Raw genomic sequence first — 26,546 nt, forward strand, 5'->3', positions numbered from 1 at the left:
ACTATAGAGGAAACCAACGTATTACTGAGGTGTGTGGAGGGGTGTGTATGAGAGTAAAACTGACTATACACAAAGTGACCAAACTGGAAAAAAAATACCCCAGAATGTATGTTTTTCCTTCAACCAGTTTCAGCTCAGTAATCTGAAATGCCAACTGTAATATTAGTTAATGTTTTTCAGACATAGGTGTGATTCTGAAGTTGACAATGTTCCTTTAATAAGCACAATTACTTTTACATATGGTCCAAAACAGAGAAGAGGACAGAAGGCAGAAGTGTGTGTAGGTTTCTGCTCCATAAGAAACACAAAAGGATGGGGTAGGGCAAATAGCTAAGCTAGGCTCAGAAATTTAATGGAACATCACACAATACTATCTAAAACATTAAACCATAAAACTGAAAGGGCACAATCAGATATTAACAACACACTAAACACACACGTTAAAAAAAAAAAAAAACTTTCACAACCATATCTTCAGGGTTGATTTCGTTTTTCTCTGATTTCCTTTGGCCATTTCTTCCTTAAATTTAATATTTAGGACAATAAGGGAAGAGCTTTATTTAAGTTTGATAGTCTAACACTGATTAACTTGATCCTGACAACTTATACAAACAGGCCACTGAAGACAGCAGGATTACTTATATGAGTAATGGTTTGCAGGGTTGGTCTGTACATGCATTTGGACTTTTATCCTGTACAAAAGACTCCAGAAGTCATCTAAACTAGTGTTACAATGAGCACAGGAAAAGTTAACATTTGACAATTTTAGAGAGAGACTGACTAAATTACTAGGGAAATAAACATTTCCAAGATTCCAATAAACTATTACAAACAATTTTTTAAAATCCCTATATAATGCAATTGTGAGCATCCCTTTAAATGTCTGTTCTGGTTTTCTGTAATTTGAACTTACCTTCTCAGAGGTATTTTCAAGAATAATGTCAAAGTGAGACAACACAGATAAAAATGTACAGATGCTAGTTTTAAGCTTTTCTTCACCCTGAAGTGAACACAATGTAATCAATGGAAAAACGTTATATCTGTACCTTTTTGTATTTCACGAAGTGTTCTATAGACTCCAATTATAGCTACAGGCTTTGTAGCCACAATGACCATTATACTGGAAAAACATGTTTCCATTAGCAACACTTATTACAAAAATTAAGTAATTTTGTACAAGAATATGGTTTTAGTTATTCATATTGTTATCACTTTTGTAAAATATCTTAAGCAATAGTAACTATACTATGGTATATATGAAATAGGCTGCATTCCCAGTTAAGTCTAGATAAAAAAATATCACATCAATTTGTCCCTCTGCAAAGAAAAGCAAAGAGTGAAAACAACTCATCGGAATTGAATGAGCTAGGAAACTGAACTGTTTTGTTACTTGCAGTGGTAGTTGCTGTGTAATAGGGTGGAAACACATTGATGAGACAGCATAGGAAAGCTTGCGCTACTGTTACTTTTGGTATACCTGTTCTGTGGAAAAATAAGGAGGATTTGGTTTCCTATGTGGTCATTCCAGTACCTTTCATATTCCACTAGTAAGGTCAATTTCAAAAAATAAATTAATTGAAAAACATTCAAAAAAAGAAAAATGCTCCCAAAGTTTACTTTGTCAAATTGGGAGTCTTGGAGAAGAACTACATCATGCTTCACAGATGTAAGTGATATACAGTGCTAATAATTCAGAGTTTAAGGCCAGAAGAGACCAGTAGATCCCCTAGCCTGACATCCTGTATATCAAAGTTCCCTACATTTCATCCAGTTACCCCTGTCTTGAGCCCAATAACTCATGTTTGAATAAAGTATTACTTATATTTTGCTAAAGCTTATCTTATAGAAAGGCATCCAGACTGGATCTGAAGACTTCAAGAGAAGGAGAATCTATTACTTCCTTTGGTAATTTGTTCCAAAGGTTAATCATCCTCACTGTTTAAAATTGTCTGGCTTCAGCTTCCAGCCACTGGTTCCTGCCTTACTCTGCTACATTAAAGAGCCTCATGGTACCTCATATTTTCTCCTGTAAAAGTACTTATACATAGTAATCAAGTTGCCTCTCAATTGCCTTACTGATAAATTAAACAGATTGAGGTCTTTAAGTCTCTCAGTGTGACGCATTTTCTCCAGTCCTCAAATAATTTTTGTGGTTCTTTTCTTTACCATCTCCAATTTTTCAACATCCTTTTTAAAATGTGGACACCAGAATAGCATACAGTATCACAGTATTGGGTTTTATCAGTATTGTGTACAGAAATAAAATCACCTGCATATTCCTACTCCCTGATTATACTTCCAAGGATCACATTAGCTCTTTTTGTCACAACGTCACATTGGGAGCTCATGTTGAGTTGTTTGTCCACTAAGACCCCTAAATCCTTTTCAGAGTCTCTGTTTTCCGGTCCCCCATTCTGTAGGTATGGCCTGCATTCCTTGTTTCTAAATGTACAACTCTGCATTTGGAGTATTCAAATATATTTTGTTTGAACAGGTCCAGTTTACCAAGCAATCCAGATCACTCTGTATGACTGCCCCACCCACATTATTTACAACTGTGCCAATCTTGCACATTTTATCAGCAATGATTTTATATGTATTTCTAGAGCACTGACTAAAATGTTGAGTAGTGTCACACATGCAAAAACCCACTAGAAACACCCCCTTTCAATGATGATTCCCCAATGACAACTACTTTTTGAGATCTCTCAGTGAGCCAGTTCTTAATCAATTTAACATGTGCTTATTGTATAATATTAATTTTTAAATTCAGAATGTCATGCAGTACTAAGTCAAATGCCTTAGAAAAGTCTATTATATCCACTCAGTTATGCAGCTACCATTGTCAACCAAGTTTGTAATTTCAAAGAGTGAAATCGGGTTTGTTTGACAAGCTCTATTTCCCATAGAAACATTGTGACTGGCATTAATTACAGGCCTAGTCTTTAATTCTTTGTCAGTTAAATCCTGTATGAACTTTTCCATTATTCTGCCTGGTATTGATGTCAAGCTAACCAACCTATGGGTTATCCCACTTTTCCTTTTTTATAATGGCACATTAGCACTCTTCCAGTTTTCTGGAATTTCTCTGGTACTCCACAATTTATTATAAGTTAACATCAGTAGTTCAGAGATCTCCTCAGTCAGCCTTTTGATGATTTTTGGATGCAAATTATCTGGGCCTACTAATTTAAAAATGTTTATCGCTAATAGATGTTATCTAACATCCCCTTCAGCGACGAATGGACTAGAAAGTATGTCTTCATCCCCATAGGATACAAGTACATCCTAAAGGTTTCAGAGTAACAGCCGTGTTAGTCTGTATTCGCAAAAAGAAAAGGAGTACTTGTGGCACCTTAGAGACTAACCAATTTATTTGAGCATGAGCTTTCGTGAGCTACAGCTCACTTCTGAGCTGTACATCCTACTTTTCCAAATATAGAACAGAAATATTTACTGAACACTTCTACCATAGATCTACCATCAAGATTAAAATAAATATTTACTTTATTTGTACATTTTGTTTGTTAACTGCTTTTTCCTTCCCTCAAGATGGTGAATTTTAAGAACTTTTTTAGCAACACATGAAAATGCAAAATATCTTGAAAGACAAAAAGTGAACAATATTCAAAATTGGTCTCCAAGACTCATAACTGGGTAACATGATGCTGAGCAAAAACAGCCACATTAAAAGCTGTAATTTATAAATGAGAATATTACTTATATGACACTTGCACTTCAGAGATGACACAACTTAGATGGGGAAACAAATTCGACTTTTTAACCCCTTTGTACTTCCAAGATTTGGGTCTTGTCCAAAGGCTGGCATGGCTCCCACAGTAAAACAGAGGCATGGCTCCCACAGTAAGACAGAGGAGTTCCTATGTCTGTTTTAATTTACAGTGCCTTCTATGACTTTTTGTGGAGCCATCCCACGTCCCGTCATACCCCTGAAAGCCCCTATGTTGGTGGCTGCCAGGAGGGGTGTTACTGGGCTGTTACACCAACACTAGTCTTCCTGGAGAACCACAGCGAGCATGGGGATTTCCAAGCTGGAGGCATCCATGCGAGTTACAGCCCCTTTCACACCAAAGTATCATATCAGAGTGCATCACAGAATCAGGTTCTGTGGGTTTGATCCTGTGTTCTTTAAGCACTCAAAACACGTACTGACTTTAAGGAAAATTATGGATGCACAAGAAATATTGCACTAGATCCCATGTATGTGAGAAGACATCTTATATTTGTTCAAATTAGACACATTATGAATGTCAAAATTCTTACTTACATGGCAGAAACAATTCCAGAATTTTTCAAGAAACTGGGGGTATCTGTTTAGAATCAAGATGATAATCCATTCTATTAAGTATTTTATGGATGCTTGATTGTTACCAAATCCAGCCTGAAAAATCTTGTCAAGAGTCCCAGTCAAAAAATTCTGAGCAAAATAAAATTAACCCCCCCATTGATTAGTCATCTAAAGTTTCATCAATAAATTTCAAAATCTTGCTAAACTACAAAAAACAAAAACTTTACTGTCATTTGTTCCTCAAATCTTGTTTGAAACACTTTGGAACAATCAAAGCAACAATATTTAATAGGTACATTTAATATATATATATATATGCTACATGTTCACCAATGTGGGAAAAACTCTACTTTGTAGGGAGATGCTGAAATATCTGGGGCCAAAAAGAAATACGCTGTAGAACTGCTGCTTTTGTCCCCCCCTGCCCTATCCTGCCAAACATGTTAATTTCAACACACAGCAGAAGGTGGTCCTTTATTTTTCACTGAGAGGTAGCAAGGAAGTGCTGTGGTTTTTTAAAAAAATTACTACTGTATTAACAAAATACCTTATTTTCAAAACAATTGTTTTAAATAACCAATTCATATGAAGTGGGAATAAAGAGAGAGTATCTTTTGAACTTTTATATTATTAAAGATTATATTGCTGTGCCAGAATTTAGGTCATCACTATAACTGTTCTAAGAATGAATATAACACCTGTACAATTCTTTCAATGGCTTCTTTCAATTCATTCCATGCCAGGCACTGTGTTTTTAAGTGCATTATGACAGATTATCCAAACAATGCAATAGATTCCATTAGGAAGAAAAATAAATGAAATTCAAACAAGCACCAAAGGTTTAGAAAAGTAAATCCTAAACATTCTGAATATTTTAAATAGTAATATTTTTATTAAATGAAAACTAGAATCAGCAATCTGTCCATGATATTTAAGGGCACAAATCACTATTGTATCTAGGTGTTGGCTAGACAGAATTTAAGGACTAAATGTTGCAAATGGATCCAACCTGTTCACATCCAGACCTACTGAAGTCAGTTGGGCTTTCATGTAGGCACAGGGGTGCACCCATGTGGATCCATTTGCAGGATCCAGCATTAAGACAGCACATACAGATAACTGTATTAGTCAGCCTTCATGTAAATAAATTAACAATCAAATCTGTTGTAAGGTACATAAGTGTTACAACTAATATTTTGTCTTTCTAGAAAAATTTATCTTACATGAGAGTTCACGTTGCAGGAATGAAGTTTATATTACACTGGACTTTTGGATGCCAAGTGCAAATATAGATCAAATATTTATGAAATTGCCTATTCCATTTAATATATTCAATTTTGTGTAACAAAATTCCTATTACATAATTAGATTCTATTAAAAATAAAAGCAATTATATAATTATATATATAATTATATAATAAAGGTAATACCTGATCAAGTTTTGGAAAAATAACTAGTAGCGTTTGCCACAACCGATTTTTAATTCTGTGTTGTAAAGAGTTCACATAGTAGCGTGTTCTAGATTTGGACACCAATTCATCCTGAAAACAAATTCAAAATACATGTAACAAGTCTTTAAACTTTTAAAATTTAAAAATGGATTAAATGGTAGGTATAAGTGGTCTCTTCAATAGCTCTTCAAGTATTATTCTGAAATGTATTGTTTTTTTAGAATTAATTTTGAAATCCACACACAAAAAGTAACTGAACTTAGCAAGGATACTAAGTAAAATTAGAAGGTCATTCTTATCTTAATGTACAAGCATACAAATCTTGTGTGTTGAGATGAGACTTCATTAACTTGAAAGAATGTGTCCAAAAGATTATCCAAAAACAGCACTTCCAGCATACAAGAAATTAACAGAAAATGCAGCATAAACAGAAACATGGATCCCAGTTTTCAAATTAGATTGCCTAAACTAGGGCATTCAAATTGACATTTAGTTGTATAAAATAAGTATTAAAGCTCCTACTTGCAGATATGAATATCCAAATGAAGAAACATATGCTCTAACTACTTAGTATCCAAATTGAAATTTGGGATTAGTGTTTTGATAATACTATAAACACTGCAATAATTCAGTTCTGGAGTTTGGCTCAGCTTGTAACTGCAGTTCTAGACAACAATAGATACAAATTGGAGTTCAGCAAAAGAAACATGTTTGTATGAGAGAAAACAGGTCAAAAAAATCAAATATTAAGCAGCTGTCAATACAACACACACTAATTTAACTTTAGATCAGGCAGGTATTTCCCTACATATTCTTCTTTCCACTTATCAAAATATTTGACTGCAAGTATTTCCTTAACTTTTTTGTTAGTGCGTGTAGTACTCTGGAGGTTCAATTTGGATGTTATTATCATAACATGAACAAACTCATAATTTATTTACGGTTTTGTTTGTTCGTTTTGTTCTATTTTAGATTTAAGAAATAAAGAATGCCTATATGAAATCTGTAGGCACCCTAGAGATTAAACTAATGTCATTAAACTCACAACAGAATTGTAATATGTGCCCCTTGGTGTGTCTACACAGCAAAGAAAAACCCATGGCTGGCCTGTACCAGCTGACTCAGGCTTGTGGGGCTCAGGTTGTGGGGCTGTTTCATTGTTGTGTAGTAGACTTACAGGCTCAGACTGGAGCCTGAGCCCTGGGACCTTCCCACCCTGCAGGGTTCTAGAGCTCCAGTCCAAGCCTGTAAGTTTACACAGCAATGAAAGAGCCCCACGAGCCCAAGTCAGCTTGCACGGGCCAGCCTCAGGTGTCTAGTTGCTGCACAGACATACCCTTAGTGGGTCACTGGCAGTAGGGATTGAATCTGACACACCTGTGGACCTAAATGCATGAGCAGCCTCTACTGTCTGAGCTGAAAGACCCATCTCTGTTAGCTCAAATTTCAGTGTGGTTCAGCCACTAGAAGTGGACACAGAGGCACACTATCAGTTATGTAATGACTACCATCCAGCAGCATTAAATATTCATACAAAATAAATTCAGCCAGCCAATAAATCAAAGGAACTGCCCCCACCCTCTTATGCCCTTAACTTTCTTCCCAATCCCTCTGTGTCAAATAAGTGGTTTTTCTGCATGTCCAGATGGTCATAAAATTTGGGCTCTTTCAGATTTTGGGAAGGAGCAAGCTGAGTCTTGAGACCCTCAAGCAGCAGCCCTCCTCTTTTATAGCAAGGGGAATCCAGGTCATGTGCCTCTGCTGACTGCAACTGTGGCAGTATGTCAGAAGAAGAGAGCTGTCTCTTCAGATAACATAAGAGTTGAATACAGACCAAATAAATACAAGCGAGCCCTATGCCAAATGGGATTTAATTCTGGCACAAGGGTCCTTGGAATCTGCGGCAAGTTCTTTTCATTTTCTATAAAACATAAAACTAATTGAATTAAATATGAAATTATGGAATACAACCAGGGCAGTAGCCTGTGTATTATTTATTTTGATATTAAATTCACTTTATTTTATACTGTGCTCCCATTTGCAGTTTTTAAGTTTCCATGCATTTTTGAATTCACAATGCATAATTGCTCTGCAGAAGTTGTCTATGGGGAAGGTGGTGACTTTGGCAGCTGGGTAAGGAACCGCCGAAGTTTCTGGCACGAGGAAGGAGGGGGTTTAGTACTGTGAGGTAAGTACATTAGCTGGACATGTCTCATAAAAGTGATCAGCAGTGAAATAATTAACAACTTTGACACTTAAGGCTGGGTTTTTCAAGAGACCTAAAGGGAGTTAAATGCTTAACTTCCTTGAATTTCAATGTGAATTTAACACCTAATTCCCTTAGGCTCTTTTGAAAATCCCAGCGTAAACTAACATCTTTAGATTTTATATTTAACCACCATTGAAATGAATAGGGCAACTAATATATCTCAGAACTAGTGTTTCAGCCTATCCCCAGGAAAGGAAGACAACACTGCATTGGTTGTACTTGATTTACATTTTCTTCACACAAGTGAGCAATATGATTTTTTTTAAATTGATGCTTAGATTATGGGGCACAATATTATGGCAAATATTGGATTGTTCAGCTATGTCCACAATGGTAAATGCACAGGGCTTGAGTTACAACCAAGTTAAACAAGTATTTTATGGATGAGAAAACCAGTACTTTCAGCATAAATTTTAAAATCTGAGGTCAGATTCTCAGCTGGAAGAAGTTGAAACACCTTCACTGAAGTCTCTGGAGTTATGCAGATTTCCACTAGCTGAGAATCTGCCTCTTGATTTGCAAAAATACTCACAAGCAACTTTGACATCTAGGCCAACTGCAGAAATGTTCATGCCAAGCAAATGTAAAAAGAGGCAGGATTATGGACAAAACGAGTTTATTTTAAAATCTGAATTAATATTAAGATAGTTTTTACTCTAGTAATTGAGGGGGCTAGAGGGACATTGGGACTGGAAGAAAGAAGTGGGGTTAGATGTCCCTGCCAAACGTCATTGAATTGGTAGATAAGTAATTTGTTCATAGAATCGGAAGGGACTTCGAGAGGTCTTCTAGTCCAGTCCCCTGAACTCAAAGCAGGACGAAGTACTATCTAGACCATCTCTGACAGGTGTTTGTCTAACCTGCTCTTAAAAATCTCCAGTGGTGGAGATTCCACAACCTCCCTAGCAATTTATTCCAGTGCTTAACTACCCCGACAGGAATTTTTCCCCAATGTCCAACCTAAACCGCCCTTGCTGAAATTAAGACCAATGCTTCTTGTGTTATCCTCAGAGGTTAACGAGAACAATTTTTCTCCCTCCTCTTTGAAACAATCTTTTATGTACTTGAAAACTGTTATCATGTCTTCCCCCAATCTTCTCTTCTCCAGACTAAACAAACCATATTTTTTCAATCTCATAGGTCATATTTTCTAGACCTTTAATCATTTTTGTTGCTCTTCTCTGGACTTTCTCCAATTTGTCCACATCTTTCCTGAAATGTGGAGCCCAGAACAGGACACAATACTCCAGTCGAGGCCTTATTAGCGCAGAGTAGAGCTGAAGAATTACTTCTCATGTCTTGTTTACAACACTCCTGCTAATACATACCAGAGTGACGTTTGCTTTTTTTGCAACAGTGTTGTTACACTGTTGACCCATATGTAGCTTGTGGTCCACTGTGACCCACAGAGACCTTTCCACAGTACTCCTTCCGTAGGCAGTCAATTCCCATTTTGTACATGTACAACTGATTGTTCGTTCCTAACTGGAGTATTTTGCATTTGTTCTTATTGAATTCCATCCTATTTACTTCAGACCATTTCTCCAGATCATTCTGAATTTTAATCCCATCCTCCAAAGCACTTGCAACCCCTCCCAGCTTGGTGTCATCTGCAAAATTTTCAAAGCGTACTCTCTATGCCATTATTTAAATCATTTATGAAGATATTGAACAGAACAGGACCAGAACTGATCCTTGAGGGACTCCCCACTGGATATTCCCTTCCAGCTTGACTTGAACCACTGATAACTACTCTCTGAAATTCATCTGGAATTTTAGTTTTTATGACAATTTTACAAAGCTGAAAAATAAAACAAGTGATAGTCCAAAATAACACCCCAAGGATTGCACAACAAAACTCAGGAATGGAGCTACCAAGCTGGCTTTCAATCACTTTTGCGCTGTTCTGATCTTGAACCAGCTGTGCGCTAGTCTAGTCACCTAACAGGACATAGAGCAGCTTAAAGTCTACTCTAAATTACACCAGCTGCCAATAACCCTAAAGGGATGTCTCAGTAGCCAAGGATTGCTGGAGTGCATGGAAGCCCTGGGCCAAGGCCCTACACCAGACACAGGAAAGGGATTGCCTTAGGAGCTTACATGTCCGTGGAGGATCTCCCTATGCATGGGCAGACGATCCTCTCATGACAGCTATGGAATACTTTGTGCCAGGACTGGAGGATAGAGTAACCATAGGATAGCTGAAGATGGGGCCTTCCACCCCCATCCTCCAAAACTTTATTTTTATAAGCCAAACCTCTTAGAAATGCTTACAAATAACCTAGAGTTTATTGGACATGAAATATATTAGGCAACACAGTAGAAGGCAAGGGAAACCCAGCATTTTCAACACCACCAAGCCAAATACAAATTCTCAAGACAATGATGCTTATGTTTTAAATATGTGCAATGAAAAAAACAGCCCAGCACAAATGGAGCAACAAACCTGAGACTTGCCACTGTTACTTCCTCAGTTCTGGCTGAATAAAACTCTAATCTCATCCTCAAGCAATAATATAGCCAGGAATATTCAAATCACACTGACAGGTCTTGTGGTGGTAAAAAGATATTATTTATTGGACAAGGAAGTCAAAGGTAGAGATGCTTTAAAAAAAAAAAAAAGATTTTGACCATTCTATAATACCCTTTTGAATGGTGAGTACCTTATATTTCAACTAATCAGTATGATACCAACATTGTGTATATTAAACAAAAATAAAAATTTACTTTATCAAGTAGTTTGATGACAAGGTCTTCCATAAACATCTTGTGCAATGTATTTGATCCATCCAACAAGCATAGGAATTTGACGGCACAAACTCGCACATAATGGTCATCTCTGTTTGTACTGTAAAGGCATGTTAATGATAGGTTATGTGACTACCCTGTCACTTCAGGAAATTAATTATGCCTGCAGAGTTGGGTAATAAATAGGTCCCTACCAAGTTCACAGCCATGAAAAATGCGTCACGGACCCTGAAATCCGGTCTCCCTCCACCCCACCCCACGCCGGTGAAATCTGGTCTTTTGTGTACTTTTACCCTATACTATACATATTTCATGGAGGAGACCAGCATTTCTCAAATTGAGGGTCCTGACCCAAAAGGGAGTTGCAGGGGGGTAGCAAGGTTATTTTAAGGGTTTGCGGTATTGCTACCCTTACTTCTGCACTGCCTTCAAAGCTGGGCAGCCAGAAAGCAGCGGCTGTTGGCCAGGCGCCCAGCTCTGAAGGTAGCACCCCGCCAACAGCAGCACAGAAGTAAGGGTGGCAATACCATACCATGCCACCATAGGTGTCAACTCCATGGGTGCTCCGGGGCTGGAGCACCCACGGGGAAAAATTGGTGTGTGCTCTGCACCCACTAGCAGCTCCCCGCCCTGCCCCAGCTCACCTCCGCTCTGCCTCCTCCCCTGAGCGCGCCGCATCCCCGTTTCTCCCCTTAGCTCCCAGTGCTTGCTGCCACGAAACAGCTGTTTCGCAGCAGCAAGCAGTGGGAGGGAGGGCGGAGGAGAGGGAATACGGCGTGCTCTGGAAAGAGGCGGGGCCGGGGTGGGGATTTGGGGAAGGAGTCCAACAGGGACACGGAGGGGGCAGAGTTGGGGGTAGAGACTTTGGGGAAGGGATTGGAATGGGGGCAGGGCAGGGGCAGAGTCGGCGTGGGGCCAGGGGCAAGCACCCACCGGCGCTGGGAAAAGTTGGCACCTATGCATGCCACCCGTACTTCTGCACTGCTGCCTTCAGAGCTGTGTGGCCGGAGAGTGGCAGCTGCTGACTGAGGGCCCAGCTCTGAAGGCAGCAGCGCAGAAGTAAGTGTGGCAATACCATACCATGCCACCCTTACTTCTGCGCTGCTGCCAGCCGTTGCTCTGCCTTCAGGGCTGGGCTCTTGGCCACAGCTGCTGCTCTCCAGCTGCCCAGGTCTGAAGGCAGCATCGCCACAAGCAGCTGCACAGAACTAGGGTAGCAGTACTGCAACCTTCCCTACAATAACCTTGCAACCCCCGCTCCACAGCTCCTTTTGGGTCAGGACCCCTACAATTACAACACCCTGACATTTCAGATTTAAATAGCTAAAATCATGAAATTTACAATTTTTTAAATCCTATGACTGTGAAATTGACCAAAATGGACTGTGAATTTGGTAGGACCCTAGTAATAAATTTCCATTTACAAAACAGTGACTATATATGAATTAGGGTACCCTGAGACGTTTTGAGTGAGTGATCTCAACTCCAGGTTTTCATTACATTACGGACAACCGAGTATCAGGCTGTACCAAGCACTTTGTAAACTGAGAACCTCATGGGTGAGAATGCTAAAGCAATAAGCCCCTGGAAGTGTCAAGTAAGGGCTGGTGATTGTCAATGAAGTTTTTAAGCAGCTATTGAAACTAGCTAGAAATGCTATTTGGGGGCGGAGGTGCTAGGGAGGAACCATTTCCTTGGGGCTGGGTGGAAGCGTGTGTCAAGCTGCACAAAGGATAAATGTTCTGGTGGCAATAGTTTTTCATTCAAATTCCCAGCTGCAGCAATGACGGGAGGCAGAACTTGCTGTTGAATTGTGGGTGTTAGACCAAACTGAAGAGTGGTCTACAACCAAAGGTGAACAGAGATCAAGACATACTGGTAATAATTAGGGCAGCCAAGAGATCAAAAAAATTAATCGCTATTAATCCCAGTTTTAATTGCATGTTCATCGGTGCAATTAAACTCCTGTTAAACAACTGTTACTAAGCTGGGTGCGCTCTCTTCAGCTGAGCGATCCCATGTTTGCAGAGGAGGGTGGATTTTACCTTAGGGACTCCACATGTGGCAAGAGAGGCGAGGCTGGTGCAGGGAGGCTGAGCTCAACAGGCCACTGTTCTCTATGGGATATCCCCAGAGGGGGATGGATGGGAACAATGAGGCACGGCACAAGGGGCAGGGCAGGGAGGGTCGGTTCCCGTCCCTGGAGCGAGGGGCCAGGTTGGGGGCATTGCGTGCACACGGGGGTTTGTCATCTAGTCGAGTCCCCTGCACTGATGGCAGGATTAAGTATTATCTAGGCAATCCCTGAATATGAACATAAATTAAAACATGTATGATTTACCAGTATTTGGGATAGAGTTTATGAACATGTTCATAAGAACTTGGCTTTGAAGAACATACAAATAATATAATTCCAACCCCCAGCAACTATGAAGGATGCAGTTACCATACATGTTAAATATTAAAAACATACCTTTCTGTGACAACATTGGCTGCACATTCATCTCCAAGATTTTCTACAAAGGCATGGACATCCTGAATGAGTCTTCTCATATGAAAAGTTATTCGAAAGAGGAAGAGAGAAAACACAATTAGGTGAATAAAATATGAAAAACAAACAGATTCTAAACAGTTCACTACTTCTACATTAATTCATAATCTCAAAAAATTTAACCGAGTAGCTAAAGAGCACAAAATCCTAACAAATATAATCACACATACAAAATGAAAATCTAATTAAATGCAGGGTATTTTATACCTTTGATCTCGCCTAAATACAGTTCCAAAGACACAGGCCTCCGTGATAAGTTCACTGTAATTTCCAGCATTTGAGAAGGGATTCTCTAAAGCACCTGTGTCATCAGATGTAGGAAATAACCACGACTGACAGCAATAACTAAGCACTATATTAAAGACTCCAGTTCTTGCAGTGGACATTTCAACTAGCTTGAGTATGATCTGAGGAGGAAAAAAAAGAGATTAAAATCCTAACTCCCAACAAAATATCTTATTGCAGCTATATTGGTCCCAGGATAGGAGAAAGATAAGGCAGAGGGTGAGGTAACTTATTTTATTGGAAGTTATATACATCTTTCATAGAGCAGTTGGTCCAATACAAGATATTACCTCACCTACTTTGTCTCTTTAGATTATTTAAATGTATTTGCAGTACTGCTTCAATATGTTGGGCTTGATTCCCGAGTCAGAGATTTGCTCAGCATTGTGAAGCTGAGGGTGTCTTAGAGCCAGTTACAATTCCCTAATTCTGAGGGCCAGTAGCTTGTCAACAATTCACCCATTATGTGCATTTACTTCAATATATAAGTAAGGCTACAATTTTATCACAGAGATTGTGGAAGTCACGGAATGTGTGACTTCCGAAAACCTCCATGACTTTAGCCCACAGGTGACTGCAGGGTCCCACCACCACCCAGGACAGCCAGGAGCTGCAGGGTACCTCTGCCACCCAAGACAATGGGAGCCCCAAGCTCTGAGGCGGTGGGGGTACCTTGCAGCTACTGGCTGCCGCAGGCAGCAGGGGGAACCCAGATGCCCCTGGCCACTGACGCCAGTGGGGTCCCCGCAGCTCCCCACCGCCGTGGGTGGCTGGGGGGATTCCCCCAGCTCCTGCCTGTTGTGGGTGCAGGGTACCCCACAGCTTCTAGCCACCATGGGTGCTGGGGGACTCAGAGTGGTCGCGGGGGGACCCCGCAGCTCCTGGCCAGCCTCCACAGCTCCTGGCCTCTGGCGCTGGGGGACCCCACAGCTCAGAGCTGTGGAGGAAGGGGACTCTGAAACTCTGAGCCCCCATGGCTGGTGCAAGCCCCTGGAGCTCCCAGCCAGGCCCCCACAACTGCCTAGCGGCTCCCCATTTTGTGATGGATATTTTTAGTAAGAGTCAGGGACAGGTCACGGGCTTCCATGAATTTTTCTTTATTGCCCATGACCTGTCCACGACTTTTACTAAAAATATCCATGAAAAAATCCTAGCCTTATATATAAGAAATGGTCACTCACTCTGTGCATTAACTGTGGTTCTTTGAGATGTGCCCCCTACGGCTGCTCCACTCTAGGCGCACTTGCACCCCCCTGCACCTTTGATCGGTGACTTCTCATAGCAGCATCTGTTCAGCCTGTGCGTGCGTATCACTCACGCCTCGTGCTCCGTGACATTGTTATACAGCCTGGGCAAACTGCAGTCAGTTCCTTCTCTACTGAGACGCTGCATAGCAGAGAACTCCGAAGTAGAGGGGAAGGAGGGCGGGTAGTGGAACATCCATAAGGACACACATCTCAAAGAATCGCAGTTACTGCACAGAGTGAACCACCATTTCTTCTCCTCCTTCTCCTCCTCCTCCTTCTAGAAGCGTCCCTTTGGGTGCCGCACACTAGATGAGTACTCAGCAGTTCCCGCTAAGGAGGAGGAGGGGGCTTTGGAGTTCAGTCCAATACTGATGAAAGTTTAGCCAAGCCAAATGCAACATCAGAAAGCAGAGTATTGAGTTACTGCATAGTGCTCAGCAGACACGGGTACAACGGTCCAAACTGCGGCTCTACATATTTCAATGATGGGAACATTTTTGAGAAAGGCTGTAGAGGTGGGAATAGCCCTCGTAGAGTGAGTTTGTATACCCCAGGGTGTTTGGAGATTAACAAATTATGCAGTCAGATGTCCACTTTGGAAGTCTTTCTTTAGAGAGTGCAGGCCCTCTTGAACAGTCTGAGATCAAGACAAATACTTCGGGAGTCTCTCTGAAAGGTTTAGTCTTGTCAATGTAGAAGACCAGGACGCCCCCGACATCAAGTGTATGTAATGGAGCCTCTTCTTTGCCTAGGTGAGGTTTCGGGTAGAAAATTGGAAGGGGAGTGGGTTGGTTTATATGGAACTCAGAAGAAATTTTTGGTAAAAACTTGGGATATGGTCGTAATATGATCTTGTCCTGTAAAAAGAGGATATACCATAAGGGACCTTATTTCCCCAACTTGTTGAGTCAACATGGTGGCTACCAGAAATGCTGTTTTCATGGATAAATGGAAGAGTGAGCAGGTAGCCATTGGTACAGACAGTGATCTTGTAAGGCATTTAAGAATCAGATTGGGGTCCCAAACTGGAGTAGGATGCTTAACTGGCAAAAGGAGAATTCCAAGCCCTCTAAGGAACCTCATTGTAGTTGGGTGGGTGTAATGAGAGTTGACGGTATTGTGAATCTTGACCACTCCTCGTGGAGTCCAGATGGAGCCCAAGTGGGTTTCTTCGGTAGTAGGTGAGAAGAGGTAGAGCTCTTCTTGCAACTATGGTCCACTGACAGTACCAATGATCTCTCAGAGCCAAAGACTTCACAGTCTTTAGGTTTGAGAGTTCCCTTGATACCTGAGGAACAAGCAGCCTCACTGGCACTGGGTCAAAGAGCAATGGGTGCCAAAGTGGATGGCGTTATCAGAGACCACAACTTCTTCAAGGTAGATTTCCTACCTGGAGAACTCGAGCGACCGTCTTTGGGAGTCTTATGGGTACTCCTCTGCGATGCCCTTGAGGAGTGCAGTTTGGAGAAAGTGGAGGCAGCAGACTTACTCAGAGGCTGGTGTATGGGGGATCCCCTGGCCTGCATCAGAGGCTGGGCGCAGCAACCTCTCCATCATGAGGAGATGAAGTATGATCTTCCTGTTTTTTTCTGGTTCTAGATTTTAATGTCAGACAGAAGTTGCTATTTGGGGAAATATGAGATTCTCTGAGGCAACTGATGCACTGGGAGTGTCATCGCTCTCAGGGATTGCCTCCCAACAAGACAGGAAATGTCTGAAACCAAAAGAACCAGGGACATCCTCCCAGTAACGTAAAACTCTGAGGAGTGTAGAAAAGCTATCTATCTATATATAAGTTTGAAATATATTTTTTAAAACTACTACAGCTAAACTAAACTACTACTAAGAACAACTAAACTAAGGTAAAACTCAATGCAGACAACTGTTAAGACACTGTCTCAGACCAAGGTGGCTGAGAAGGAACTCAGGGTGGTTCACTCACGCAGTGGTGTGGAGCACGAGACTGAGTAACATTCATGCGCAAGCCAAACAGACACTTCTATAAGAAATTTCTAATCAAAGGCACAAGTGCACCTAGGAAAGGAGCACCCACAGGGACACTACTCAAAGAAGAATACAACGATCCAGTGTTTTCACATGAGTAAAAATCCTTGCCTTTGTCTGACTCTCATATATTTGGAAAAAATGCATCTGTGTTTATTTTGATGGGTGTATATTTTTGGAGTTGTAGAAATGTTTCACAATTTAATGGAAAAAAATATAACTTCTATTTCCAAACTAAATTTCTTCATACATATGAAATGGTACTTTTTTAAATTTTCCCAACTGAGGATTAAGTCCATGGCAAATTTAAAGTTAAAATGGTTGTATTACCAAAGTGCAAAAGTGTGTCCGAACCATTTTTTTTAAGATGTGAAACCACCTTTCTTTGTCATTGTTCTGACCTTTCAAGTAGCTGAACAGATTTTTTTTTTTTTTTTTTTTTTAGTTTAAAAAGAACCCAACCCCAAAACCATAAATTCACTCAGCCCAAAGGGGCGTAAGTGTAAGAAATTGCAGGCCCAAAGTAGAAATGCTTCCAAAAAGTGGTAGTAAGCCTCTAAAAAACAGGGATTTAGAACACGAACAGTTCAGCTGTATTTTATACAATATCATTTGAAACAGAGTTTTAATTATGATTTCTTCTCAGAACAGTTTACTAAAGTAGAATCAAGCCCAGGGAAGGCAGAAGATTTTATGGAGTAAAATAATTTATTTCCAGAAAGATACTATTTTGCCACTATTATACAATTTTCTGACTGCCATGTGATCTGTCTTTGTAACCATAAAAAGTGCTGTGACTACTACAAACTAAAATACTCCTGGAAGAAGGATCTTTAACTGAAATTCTGGAACATATCTGATCTTTCAGATAAAAATAATTCTAGGAATATTTCTTAACATTCTTACAAAAAAATCAGACTCATGAAATTATTGTTATGAAATTCAAGGATGAGAGTTGGTAATACCACAATGAAGGAGGGACCTATACTGCTCTTCATCTATCTGTTTAACTTGCAGAGAACAAGCATGATACTTTCTGTACATTTCAACAAAATCCTAAAATCCTCTTCCACGGATTCCTTAACCAGTAGGGTAAAAATCCATCACATACAAAAAATAAATCTAAACTTGTGCAAGAGTGTGCATTAGTATGGATCCAGTGGAAAGGAGGAAAAAAGCAGATGAAATAAGACCATAAGCGCAGAGCTGTGGACACCTCTCTATGCATTCTATGGTGGGAGTACTCCATTTTTAGCTCAAAACTACCCTTGTGCCCACTTTTTGGCTAATGTTTTAAAGCTGGTACAGTCCACTGTGGTAGACAGCAGACACATTTTAGCTATATTTCTAAAGCAACTCAGTATCCCACAGTTCAATTTTTAATGTCTCTTAAGCTAAAAACTATAGGGACACTCTACAGGGGTCAATGGCAAGAGGTACTGCCACGGAGCGGGGTAAGTATGTACATAAGTAGACACCTGCTTATGAATTTTATCTTCATTTTCTTATGAAGGGACAGAAGGTAGGTTGGACTCTTAGTTGTGTATAGGAGACCTTCGTTACCTCCTTGATTCCTGCGGTCATGGTATGTCCCACTGCAGACAATGGGATAGCTGTCACAGAGACGCAAGACTCTCAACACTTGCACAAACATACCTTGGCATGAAAATATTTAAAATACCAACACTAACACAAAAACTACAAATATTTAAACAAACAGCAGCAAACAAACGATGGCTACAGCTCATACGTTCAAACAACACCGAGCATGTGATTGCCAGGTGTGGAGGTCTGTGAAGAGACAGACCAGACAGAGAGGTCAGGTACTGATTTCTACCACTTGGAATTATTTTACTTGTATATGCTAAGGCAACAACATGTCTTCTCTCAGCTGGGACACAAGCAAAGATTGCTACTGCTGAATCTGATGTAACTATTACTGAACGCAGATGCTGTTACATTTTAACATTTATTTGATGAAGTGGATTTCAAAGAGAATGCACTCAAAAAGAATGAACTGACAGAAAAGAAAATCAATGGATATTATTTTTTGAAAGCTCTAAAAAGAGGAGATTACTCACCTTGTGCAGTAACTGAGGTTCTTTGAGATATGCATCCCTGTGGGTCCACTTCAGGTGTCGGTGCGTCCCGGCGCCGTCGACTGGAGATTTACGGTAGCAGTGTCCACATGGGTCACGCATGTGCAGTAGGCATCTCGTGGTGCTGCGTCTAGCATGCACATGACCCAAGCCCTCCAGTTCCTTCTCTACTGCAGAGTCCTTACTGCGAACTCTGAAGTAGAGGGGAGGGGGTGTGAGTGCTGTCCCTGTGGGTGCTCCACTTCAGGTGAATGTAGAGCAGTGCCCCTCAGAAGACAGGAAGGACTTTGAGTTCATTTGAGTCATAGAGGTAGGTATGGTTAGGCCAACTGTGGCATCAGCCCTGGAGTCTTGAGTGATTGCATAGTGCTCAGTGAATGTGTGGACAGAGTCCCAAGTGGCCACCCTGCAAATCTCTAATATCAGAACAATGTTTAGGAACACTATCGAGGTTGAAACTGATCATGTGGGATGCACTCTGATGTGTGCAGGAGGGTCCACGTTCCAAATACGATAGCAATGTTGAATGCATGTGGAGATCCATTTAGAGAGTCTCTGAGTAGCTCAGTCTTCAGCCGAGGATGGTTGACAAGGAATTGGAGGGCTCAGGTCATGTGCGTGCTAGACATGGCACCAACAGCACCACGAGACACCTACTGCACATGTGAGGCCCGTGCGGATGCTGCTACCATAAATCTCTGATCGACAGTGTCGGGATACACCGACACTTGTCAGTGGAGCACCCACAGGGACAGCACTCGAAGAAAAATTAAGATTACACTGTTTTAAAACTCTTCCCAATATATATGGTTTTATCGGCCAAATACAAGCACAAAGCTTTTGAAAGATTATTTAGTTTCCCCATAAGAACTTCCTGTTTGTTATCTTGTAGCCTCTTAATGCAATTCACTCTTCACTATTGTCACAAAGGATATACTATCTTTCTATTGCACTGATCAAATATTTTTAAGGGGGAATATTTTTCCTCTTTAATCAGAAGTAGGAAGCCAGTGGAGTAAAAGCTTTTTCTTGTGTTGACATAAGTCAAGAGATCACACAAAGTCCTTCAAGTCCTTATCTGCTTAATACTGCTGTGGGTGTCATCAAAAACTCAATATTTACTAAGCTACTACAAGAAGTATCTGAGATACTACATTCATTTTCTATTCTAAACACAAATGAAAACAACAATATTCTCAGCTACCACTATGTGGTAACTGTTGGTAAACAGCGACTTTTTAAATTAATTTACTAGGTAACAGATTATGAAAAAAGTATTCATAAATTGGTCAAACATAAATACAAAGATGAAGAAAGGAGCTAAAGAAAATGCTACCATTTAGACCAAAATTGACTACCATTATTTGGTGCCAAAATACACCACAATAAACTTGCATGCTGGCATCAAGGATCTAACTGTAAAAATGATAAAAAAAAATCCATAAGCTTTATAACCAATACAAACATCCAAAAATGGTTTTACTAAAACCCAGGAAAATAGGAACTTTCACTCAATTACAAATTTTCCTGAAACCCCCTCTCCCTCTTCATCAAATGTAGCTGAAGCAACTGGACTCTTGGAGAACAGGAAATGACATACCTCAACAAAATCAGTAAAGATGGATTTCCTGTTTTCCAGAATGGCAAGTAAAAATATAATAGAACTAGCTCCAATGTTAATAAATTCGTCTTTCTTTAAGATGGTAAAATCTTTGTTTTACAGGTTACATTTTTTCTCAGCATTCTGGAATCCTGGGAAAAAACCTCTCTACAGCCGCAGCAAAAGTTGTCTGTTTTAATAGTGTCCTAACTTCAAGTCTAATAGCTCGTCAATGTTATCAAAAGACAGATCTATAAACCACTGGATAAAGATACAAGTAATAATGCATACAGTAGATATGAAATTACAGCAAAAAACTCACTAATCAGACCAAAGGAAACTGCAATCATATTCATGAATTCAGAAGATCTTGGATAGCCAGGGAAGTGAATAATTTACAAGTCAAAGGTACAGTATCTTTCATTACCTATATCACGGAACAAGTAAAGGGGAACTGGATGAGTGAAACAAATTGTAATGAGATATAAAGCCTATCTCTTGTAGGTCACCATTTTGAAGCCAGCACAGATTGGTAGCGACCAAAAGTCATTGCCATGTAATGATTTTTTGTGATCTACTAGAAATGTTTTTTTTCTTTGTAGTTCATAGTAGACAATTTTCCCTCCACCACTCCCTAGAGCCCTAGCTGGCAGGACCAGCAGAGACGGCATAGACTTAATGGACCTGAAAATTAAACAACCTTCTTACCCCTAGAGGCAGTCCCTCCTGAAAGGGTGGAATACACTGTACTGATGTTCTGAAGATAAACAAAAATGACTTTGGTTCTAGTGCTCTCAATCCAGCATCTTTTGTGAGGAGAAAAATTCACTGAGATAGCTGAGAGAGGAAAAAATCATCTATTAAGAAAAGATGTCTTCCGCTCAAGAATTTACATGCATTTACAAAAAAGAACACTAACACTTACCTCCTTTATTTTTGAATATGCTTGACCCTTGCTACTTGCAGCAACAGCAAGAACTTCAGTGTCAAAAACAAACCAAACAAAGGCTTTTAAATTAGACCAAAATATTAGCTGTGTGTTGCTCAAAGAGGACATAACTTTCCAAGCCATATCAAATGCATCTATGCAGAGAGATTCGGATGAGCCCAGAAGCTGAAAATAAAGGGAAGGAAAGCAGTGTTTCATTTCTGGGATGGAAAAATTTTCATTATTGTTATTGACCATAGGTTTGCTTTTGTCTCTTACCTTGGGAACAAGCACTTTCATGCAATGAAACACAGGTAAAACCTGGTCAGAAGGCAAAAGAGTTAGAGCTTCCAGTGCAGACTGTAGAGTTCTTATTGGCCTTTGGACTGCAAGCAAAGATAGTTCCAGAGTCTCATCATTTGACAATGGTATAAATTTATGATACTTATTTAAAATAAAATGAAGGCAAACCCACTGGTCATGTACATAGCTTGCAACGATTTTCCCCCATCCTTGAGAAGATGTTGATTCTTCAAATAAACTGTAACAGAGAAAATACTTTTAAGTCCACATTAATACTTAATACTTCAGTTTCTTTACATACAAACTATAGGCAATAATGTAATGTCCTAACAGAAAAAAGATTAGAATCAAAAGTCTAAATGTCAATTCAACTCCCAGTAAATTCAGTGGAAAGATATCTATTCACTTCAGGAAGAATCAATTGAGTCCTAATTCCCTGTCTACTACAGAAAGGGCTAAGATGAGCAAATCCATTTAGCTTCCATCATATTCTGGATCTGAAGAGTAAGACAAATTCATTTAGCTCCTTAGACAACCTGAATTCATTAAATTATCACTTATGAAACTTGTATCTTGTCAAAAATTACCAAAAAAGTTATCTTAGAGTTACTTTACCCTGTATTAAAGATTTATAGAGAGTGACTTGAACTGAAGCAGAGACATACCTATTTTTTCCCTCAATATAAGAAGGCTTCTTTAATACTTGATTAAGTTGAACAGAGGAAATAAAACCTTTTAGGGTTTCAACAGCGTGTAGAGATTTAAGTTGCAGTTCAGGTTTCCGATCAATAATCTCACAAACCACAGTCAGTGAGGCCATACTAACTACTTTTTGAATCTGTTCTCCAAGCTTTGGTTCCTAGTAATTAAAAATTAAAAATCAAAATCAACAGTATAACATACTAAGATTTCCCCTAATCAATTATGTATAATATACTGATGCATATTGAATACCCTTAAAATATACTATTACATATGAAAATCTGATTAGAAAGTACAATGTAGGGAAAAACGTGTGTGTGTGTGATCTTACAAATTACAAGCATTCCTTTATCAGCACCAGCCCTGTAGTTTGACTATGACATGACATTCATAGTTAACTGAGTGAGCAGAAATTAGCTTATGTACTTTTATTAACAATGGAAATGCTAAGAAATTAATTTCATTCTAGTATATTACAGCACTTGTGCCAGTACAGTTAAGGCTGAACAGCAACTGAGGTCAGTCTTAATTTCATATTTTCTGTTTTATGTCACCAACTTAGTGTTAAGCAAATATTCAAATGTATACCTGTCATAGGTATATTTTCCCCCAAATCAAATTCCTCACAAATTATAAGTTTGAATTCTATTATTTATGGAAATCTGGAAAAAAAAGTAAAATCCAGGCACGTGTAGCCAGAGTCCTCCAGGCCAGTAGAGAGAGTAGTTAAAGCAGTCTAGAAGGCAACAACAGTCACTTCAACTAAAGGAAAATTATTGTGTCTGAGAAGCAGAGCAAGCAGAAGAGACTATGCGATCTACAATAGTATAAAAGCTCACTCCCAACCAAATATATTAATTTGTGTGTAAAGATATACAGGAACAAATATGCAGGGGGAAGGAAGAGGGACAGAAGATTATATAAAAAATTACCTAGCACTGTCAATGTGTACAGCAATGTACAAAATGCAATATAATAACAGATTTTCTCACTGCCTCCAGCTATCAGAAACACAGAAAATGTTCCTAACCTCTGCCCACCTCCTCTATGAAGAATGGCTGTAAGAAACAGCTGCAATCTTTCCACAACACATAACTAACATAGAGCCCCTACTCAAACACTCATTAATCAGTTAAACCTCCTTCTGATTCAACTAAAGTATTGACTTGGGAAGAATTACTGAGTCAGGCCTCAATATACTGTTACAATATGCTACTAACCCACAAAAGTCATTTTTGTTTGATAATATAATAATTATGATAAAATCCCAAACAGAGGAAAAAAATCGAACTTGCTTTTCCACTTAGTCATGCAAAAATGATGCTAGTGTGTTTTAGCTCTCATTCTGCCCTCCATGTATGATTTAATTTCTTTACTTCTTTGAGCCTACTGATTTGTTCTGACAAGGATAGCATCGGAATATTAGAGGGTGCTTATCACTGCCACTGTAATTAAGGTTGAAAAACAGTTTCAAACATACAGTTCTGTTTTTACACAATTCATCACAACATTCACTTTGTGTACTAAAGATGACAGGTGATTTATGCTCTCCTCCCCCCACCAAAAAAGAAAAGAAAAAAAAAAAAGAAAGTGAGCAAAATCTGTCCATCCATTTTTCACTTTGTCAAGGCTGAAAATAACACATTTTTTCCATTTTAAAATTCTATCCTTTTAAAAAATATCAGGGGGCTACCATAAAATAAAAACAGATACAGATTTGGCATGAATATAATCCTCCTCTCTTTTTGAACTAATATCTTTGCTTTGCTTGGGGGAGAAAAATAATTTGATTTAAGAAAGAGATGAATGAATATTCTATAGTGGATATACCTTAAACCTAGACAACCAACTTAAAAATGTACTTTGCATGCATTCACAGCTCAGTTGAAGACATTTTGCTCCCACTGTAGTAATCATTAAACTTCCACTAACTTAAAAGGGAGCAAGAAAAACACACACGCACAGGAAATTAAATCCCCCCAAAATCGTTTTGACAGAGCATTAATGCTTCTAGATCAAGAACTCAAGTCTGGAAATTCCAAAAGTTAAAGTTCCTCTAGCAATATGAATTCAGCCATGTTTCACATCAAATATTTTATATTTCTCTTTCGCTGAAAAATGAAAATATTAACATATTACTCTACATAACACACATGTATAACTGTGGGATATAAAACATGGGGGAATGAATACTGCAACAGAAAATGTTAGCTTTTGGAATTTCTTGACCTTCAAATTTAACGCTGTATTAATACTAACATTTGGGGGATGGGGTTTCAACTTAATTCTATTTTCAAAGCTATCTAACATTTTACTGTATTTTAGGAAAAAGTCTTTGAGCACTACACAAACCATCTTATCTGAGAAAAATGTGTTTATTGCCACCAAGGCATTGTTTTAGCTATATAGCAACTGTATACCTTTAACAAAGAACTAGGGTACTAATAATGTCCTTTGGGAAACAAGAGTGTTTCACTGCAACATAACACTGCAGATGAATTACACAAGTGAGTTTTCTGTAAAGTAATATATTCATTAATATTTGTATCATATAGTTATGCCATTACCCCTTGTAAAATTACCTGTTCATTGCCCGTCTCCTGCAGATTTCGAATAGAGGCATTTATCAGAGAAGAGATGAAATTCCAAATGGAGGGCCCCTTTTTCCAGCCAGCTTTTGAGCATAAATTCACCAGGTCTGACAATAATGCTAAGTATAAATTACAACGATCCAGATCTGAAACCTAACATGAAGAAGGCAAGCAGAGTCACTAAAGAGGGAAAAAATTAAATTGAAAATGAGACAGCTAGAAAAAGGCAGGAGCAGCAGCAACAATTACAGTTGAACAGTCTTTTCTTCTTGTGGCTAAACACACTTTCTTCTCTCCCTTCCTGTCAGGTTCCCCCATTCCACCTCAGGGTTCACGGAGCAATCAACAGCAACTCTGGAACTATGAAAGGAATCTCCAGTCTTCTTTTTTTACTAGAAACTTCCTTCCCCTCCATTTGACCACAGGCTCTGCCCTTCTTCCTGTTGGGTCCATAGATCATTTCAAGCGGTCAGTGCAAAATCAACTGTTTGATAACTGGACCACTGCTTTTTCTTCTTCTGCAGATGTCTCACCACAGAGTCCTAAGAAAAGAGCGTACACGCTTCTCCCCACTCCTACTTCGCTTTCCCACTACGTCTCCTCTATTTGTTCTCTGGCTTCTAGCTTCTGTGCTCCCTTTCACATACTTCTCCTACTCCACACCACGTCATCCCAACACGACCTACTCTCTCTCCTCTCTTCACCCACTGTGTACTTTCATGAACTTTACTGCCTTCTCTACTCCCAGAGAGCTAAACACCTTCTCTTCTTTAGGAACTATTAGGAAAGGGACAGAAAATAAGACAGAAAATACCACAATGCACCACTATATAAATCCATAGACCACCCACATCTTGAACAGCGTGTCCAGTTCTGGTAGCCCCATTTCAAAAAGGATATAGTGGAACTGGACAAGGTTCAGAGAAGAGCAAAAAAGATGATCAAGGGTATGGAATGGCTTGAGGAGAGAGAGGAGAGACTAAAAAGATTAGGGCTGTCCATCTTAGAAAAGACAAAACTAAGGGGTGATATGATAGAGATCTATAAAATCATGAATGGTGTGGAAAAAGTGAATAAGTGTTATTTACCCTTTCCCACAATACCAAAACCAAGGGTCACCTAATGAAATTAATAGGCAACAGGTACAATACAAATAGGAGAAAGTACTTTTTTTTACACAGTGCACAATTAACTGTGGAACTCCTTGCCATGCAATGTTGTGATGACCACCAGTACAACTGGGTTCAAGAAAAGAACTATATAAATTAATGGAGAATAGGTCCATCAATGGCTATGAGCCTAGATAGTCAGGGATGAAACCCCAGACTTCGGGTGACCCTAAACTTCTGACTGCCAGAAGCCAGTAGGGGATGGATCAGGGGCAGATCACTCCAACTGGTCTGTTCTGTACACTGCCCCATAAGCTTTGGTATTGTCAGAGACAGAATACTGGACTAGA

General features: G+C 39.4%; 1 protein-coding gene across 12 annotated transcripts in view; it reads right to left on the reverse strand.

Annotated features, from left to right (window-relative positions):
• Positions 1-26,546, reverse strand: part of TARBP1 (tRNA guanosine 2 -O-methyltransferase TARBP1) — a 101,246-nt gene that overhangs the window by 23,574 nt on the left and 51,126 nt on the right. For 7 of the 12 annotated variants that reach the window (XR_012158155.2, XR_012158154.2, XM_073338123.2 and 4 more), the window contains 10 exons: positions 25,079-25,240; positions 22,460-22,653; positions 21,771-22,032; positions 21,489-21,677; positions 13,536-13,735; positions 13,251-13,322; positions 10,757-10,877; positions 5,740-5,850; positions 4,289-4,438; positions 914-1,000 (listed from right to left, as the gene is read on the reverse strand). Coding sequence is in view for 10 of the 12 variants with exons in the window: in XM_073338123.2 (XP_073194224.2) it covers positions 914-1,000; positions 4,289-4,438; positions 5,740-5,850; positions 10,757-10,877; positions 13,251-13,322; positions 13,536-13,735; positions 21,489-21,677; positions 21,771-22,032; positions 22,460-22,653; positions 25,079-25,240 (1,548 nt within the window). In the remaining 2 variants the exon portion in view is untranslated. The other 5 variants (XM_078852226.1, XM_073338127.2, XM_073338126.2 and 2 more) reach the window with 5 other exon arrangements.

This window comes from Lepidochelys kempii, chromosome 3 (assembly GCF_965140285.1).
Source record: "Lepidochelys kempii isolate rLepKem1 chromosome 3, rLepKem1.hap1, whole genome shotgun sequence".
Taxonomy (NCBI): domain Eukaryota; kingdom Metazoa; phylum Chordata; order Testudines; family Cheloniidae; genus Lepidochelys; species Lepidochelys kempii.